The 4,109-nt window shown below is 41.9% G+C and overlaps 1 protein-coding gene across 1 annotated transcript; it reads right to left on the minus strand.

The window, feature by feature from the left end:
• Nucleotides 1-2,715: 2,715 nt before the first annotated feature.
• On the minus strand, nucleotides 2,716-3,755 carry LOC110296912 (olfactory receptor 2F1-like). The gene has a single exon (XM_021165717.1). The coding sequence runs from the start codon at nucleotides 3,736-3,738 to the stop codon at nucleotides 2,800-2,802; it is 939 nt and encodes a 312-aa protein (XP_021021376.1). The 5' UTR covers nucleotides 3,739-3,755; the 3' UTR covers nucleotides 2,716-2,799.
• Between the last annotated feature and the right edge of the window lie 354 nt (nucleotides 3,756-4,109).

Consider the following 4,109-nt stretch of genomic DNA (forward strand, 5'->3'; position numbering starts at 1 on the left):
ATCTTACTTTGGGTCCCTCTTCTTCCTCTGTAGTAATGGTTAAGACTAGAAACAGGTTCCATACATCAGCTGCTGAGTTTCTGGGGCCATGGTGTTGCGGGAAATGTTATGAAAACTAACTGGCATGGTCCTGTGCTAGTGCCCTGCTACTCTCAGCTCTGGTGGTCTGACTGGCCTGTTCTTATCTCGTGGAGACTCTCTGGCTAGGAGCTCTAGTAACATCTCCACCTAGCTTGCTAGGTTCCCACTGGAAGGTCGCTACCACACCCAATACTTCAAAATCCTTTGTGGTGCACCTCAGGCAAACCCATGCTTTGCTACCTACCATACTTTATTCTCTTGAACCCAGACGAACCTTCAAGTGAAGGAAAATACAACACAAACTTAGTTTAGAAACAGTAGCAACTCAATCGCTGGGCTCAACAACTAAAATCCTAAGTTGTAAGCCTTATTAAATCTAAACCCTCTGGTGGTGAATCCTAATGTATCCGCCATTGAAACAGGGAGACACTCATAATTATATCTTGTCCTCATGTCCAAAAAGACCTAACTCTCTTCTGCTTCCCCTCTTCCTCTGTCCAACCCAGATGTCCCTCCTACTCGCCCAGTGATTGGCTCCTTCATTCATTAGGGGGTCGGTTCACAACAACAGCACCAGGCCCATCCACAACACCATGGCTTTCCCGATATCATAATTTATTTATTTATTTCAGTAAGCTTCAGTCACAGAAGTGACTCTTGAGTGCCCAGTGTAATCACCAAAACTAATTTTATTGATGAGGACAATATGAGAATTGTAGAGATCTTTTTAAAAACTGGCAGAAACTTGGGAAACCATTTCAACCTCTTTTCCATTAAAAAAAATGGATTGGGTGTGGCTTAGAGAGTAGAAGTGGTAGAACCAGCATTACACATTACATTAAAGATTAGAATAGAACTAGAGCTGTATTTGGACCATATGGTTTTATTTTCAAATGACATTAACTGTGATGTCACTCATAGGACAGGAGAGATGGGTCCCAGTACTTCATGGGGAGCTACAGAAGATAAGTTGAACTTATGGGTAAGGTGAGGAAAGGTTTTGGTGTATGGTGTTCAGCCTGTGGGTTGGTTGAGGATTCTGACTACCACAAGATAATGCAGGGATCGGACTGAAGAGAGCAGCTGGGGTGGCTAGTATACTGGAGGTTGAGTCAATAAGTCAAATTCTGTCATGAAATGCTCTCTCTGTTTCTTAGAAAAGTTTCAAAATTTTGAATCTTACATTAAAGTTTTTGTTTCATTGGATTGATGCTGCAAGGGGTGAGTGATAAGAATCTAGTTTCAGTTTTCTTCATGTGTATCCAATTTTGCCAGCAGCATTTGCTAAATAGACTGTCTTTTCTTGACCCGTGTCAAGAATCTGATGGCTGACATTACTTGTGTTTATGTTTGTCATTTTTCTTGTGAGCTTTAGCCTGTAGCAGCTGAGTTGTCTTTTCCAGCTGTGAGTTTGTTTCTGATTCAGCCTGAAAGAAGTAAAACAACCCAAATTACCACAGTGATAGAGCACACAAAACACATTAAGTGAAAAATTCAGATCCAATTAGTTGGGAATCACCTTTACTGCTGTGTTTATTGAAAAGACTCAAAGTTGACTGGTTCATAGATGGAAAAACACTGCAGTGGATTTTTAGGAGCTGGTAGAAAGCGTGACTGCCTTGTTGCAATTGTGTTTTGTTGTGGGTATGATAAGAATGGTCTAAAGATGGAAAGATGTGAGTTTGTATGACCTTGTGGGAATGCTGAATGTCACTGAAACAAAAGTTTCACTAGAAACTTAATATCTGTTTGGCTCTATCTTGCTCCTTTACTCAAACTGTTCCCAATGCAGGGAGTAAAAGTTTGAACTGTCCTAAAATTAAGCTGAAGTATTTCTTGGTTTTGTTGAAAACACAAATGAGAGATCTGTTATTTTTAATTATTTTTTTAAATAATTAATGGTTTTTAAAAGTTGTTGTAAAATGTTAATAACAGATCATCACTGTTTCGTTTTACTATCTCTGATTGGAACTCACTCATTTTGGTATTTGTTAAATTGCTTCTGGTGGAGAAACAGAATTCTTGTCTTGTTTAATACCTTGGCTGACCTCTGATTATGTGTAGTATATAGCCTTGTGTTCAGGTGTGTCCTCTGAATGCATATTAGGGCTGGTACAAGTGTGCCATGGTAAATGTGTATATGTCAGAGGATAACTTCTGAGTCAGATCTTTTCTTTCATCATGGGAGTATTGGATACCAAACACAGATCATCATCATTGATCACAATTACCTTAACTCACTATTCCATCTTGCTATCTCAGAAGTAGAATGTTGATAAAGTAATGTGCATTACTCTGATGTCTGAACTAACCTTTCTTTCTGGTTCATACACATTGTTATATTGTTTTTCTCTTCCTTTCAGTTAAGAAAATATACACATTTCATTTAACTTTATACATGGCATTTACATCTTAATGTCTCTGTTTTTTTTTTTTTTTAACTAAAGCAGAGGCCACAATAAAGACTAGAGGTTAAATTCTGCTCCCTATTATCTCAAAGGAGTATCATGTAGATTTAGGTCCTGATAACTATTCGCTTACACACATACGCAGGGACACTTAAAGGCAGGATATATGAGTGGCACATAGTTCAATACTGACTAGCGTTGGGAAAGTAACTTTAGTGACAGGCATTGGTGTATGGGCTGTATACATGACTCACCAATTAAATGTGTTCACAATCTTCCACAGGGCACCTCTCCTTTTGAAAATTTTCTTCTAATTCTTTGACTCAAAGTTCTTCATCAGAATTCGCCTGAAAGCAGCCTTCACATCCTTGTTCCTCAGACTGTAGATGAGAGGATTCAGCATGGGAGTGACCAAAGCATAGAAGATCACTACCACCTTGTCCTGCTCAGCAGAGGCTGTGGAGGCGGGCTGCAGGTAGGTGAAGAGGGCCATCCCATAAGACATGGAGACCACAGTCAGGTGGGAGGCACAGGTCTCAAAGGCTTTGCGGCGTCCCTGGGTAGAACGGATCTTCATGATGGCAGCCACAATGTGGGCATAGGACAGAGAGACCAGGGAGCAGGGTATCATCAGCACCACCACACTAGAAGCCAGTATCACCACTTGGTTGAGGGTGATGTCCACGCAGGCCAGTCTGACCAGTGTCAGTGTCTCACAGGCCACATGGTTGAGCACATTGTGCCCACAGGTGGGAAGGCGCATGGTGACTGCTGTCTCCACAGCAGAATTAACTACACCCACAAACCAAGAGACACCTGCTAGACCCATGCAGAGCCTTGGGCTCATCACCACTGTGTACCGTAATGGATTACAGACAGCCACATAGCGGTCATAGGCCATGGCAGCCAGCAACAGAAACTCAGTTCCCCCAAGAGTCAGAGCAAAAAAGAGCTGGGTCCCACATAGGGCAAAAGAGATGGTCTTTTTCTCCATGAGGAAGTGTGCCAGCATCTGGGGAACCCCACTGGAGGTGTAGCAGATGTCCACCACTGACAGGTGACAGAGGAAGAAATACATGGGCAGGTGGAGTCGTGGGTCGAGTGTAATCAGTAGGACAATGAGCCCATTGCCCAGCAGAGTCAGCAGGTAGGTGACCCCAAAGAGGACAAAGAGTCCAGCTTGGATGTTTTTGTCACTTGTTAAACCCATAAGGATAAACTCACTTACCCAGGTCATGTTTTCTCTCATGGTGCAGTTGGGTCAGTTAGCCAGAAGTACAGGAAATAGAATCAAGGACAGGCAAGTTAAAATATCTTTTACTTTTTGCACTAAGTCCTAGGCTAAGACTGGAACTAGAGCTGGGACATCGTCTATTTCTTTAACCTTGGTGGTTAGGGGAGGGAATAATGAAGAAACTGAATTTATTCTCCTGAAAAAAAAAAAGAATAAAAAGTGGAGAGGGGGTTTGACGGGGAAGAACCTACAGATAGGCATGGTGGCATTTCCCAGTAATCTTATCATGTGAGAGTTGGAGACAGGTGGATCAGAAATCAAGAATGGTCTGAGCTCCAAAAGGGGGTTTGAAGCCAGTAGTCGTTATTGAATCTTTCTCAAACAAA

This window comes from Mus caroli, chromosome 6 (assembly GCF_900094665.2).
Source record: "Mus caroli chromosome 6, CAROLI_EIJ_v1.1, whole genome shotgun sequence".
Lineage (NCBI taxonomy): Eukaryota > Metazoa > Chordata > Mammalia > Rodentia > Muridae > Mus > Mus caroli.

Coding starts and splice junctions, on each gene's coding strand:
- LOC110296912 (XM_021165717.1), bottom strand. CDS start 3,738: ATGAGAGAAAACATGACCTGGGTAAGTGAGTTTATCCTTATGGGTTTA.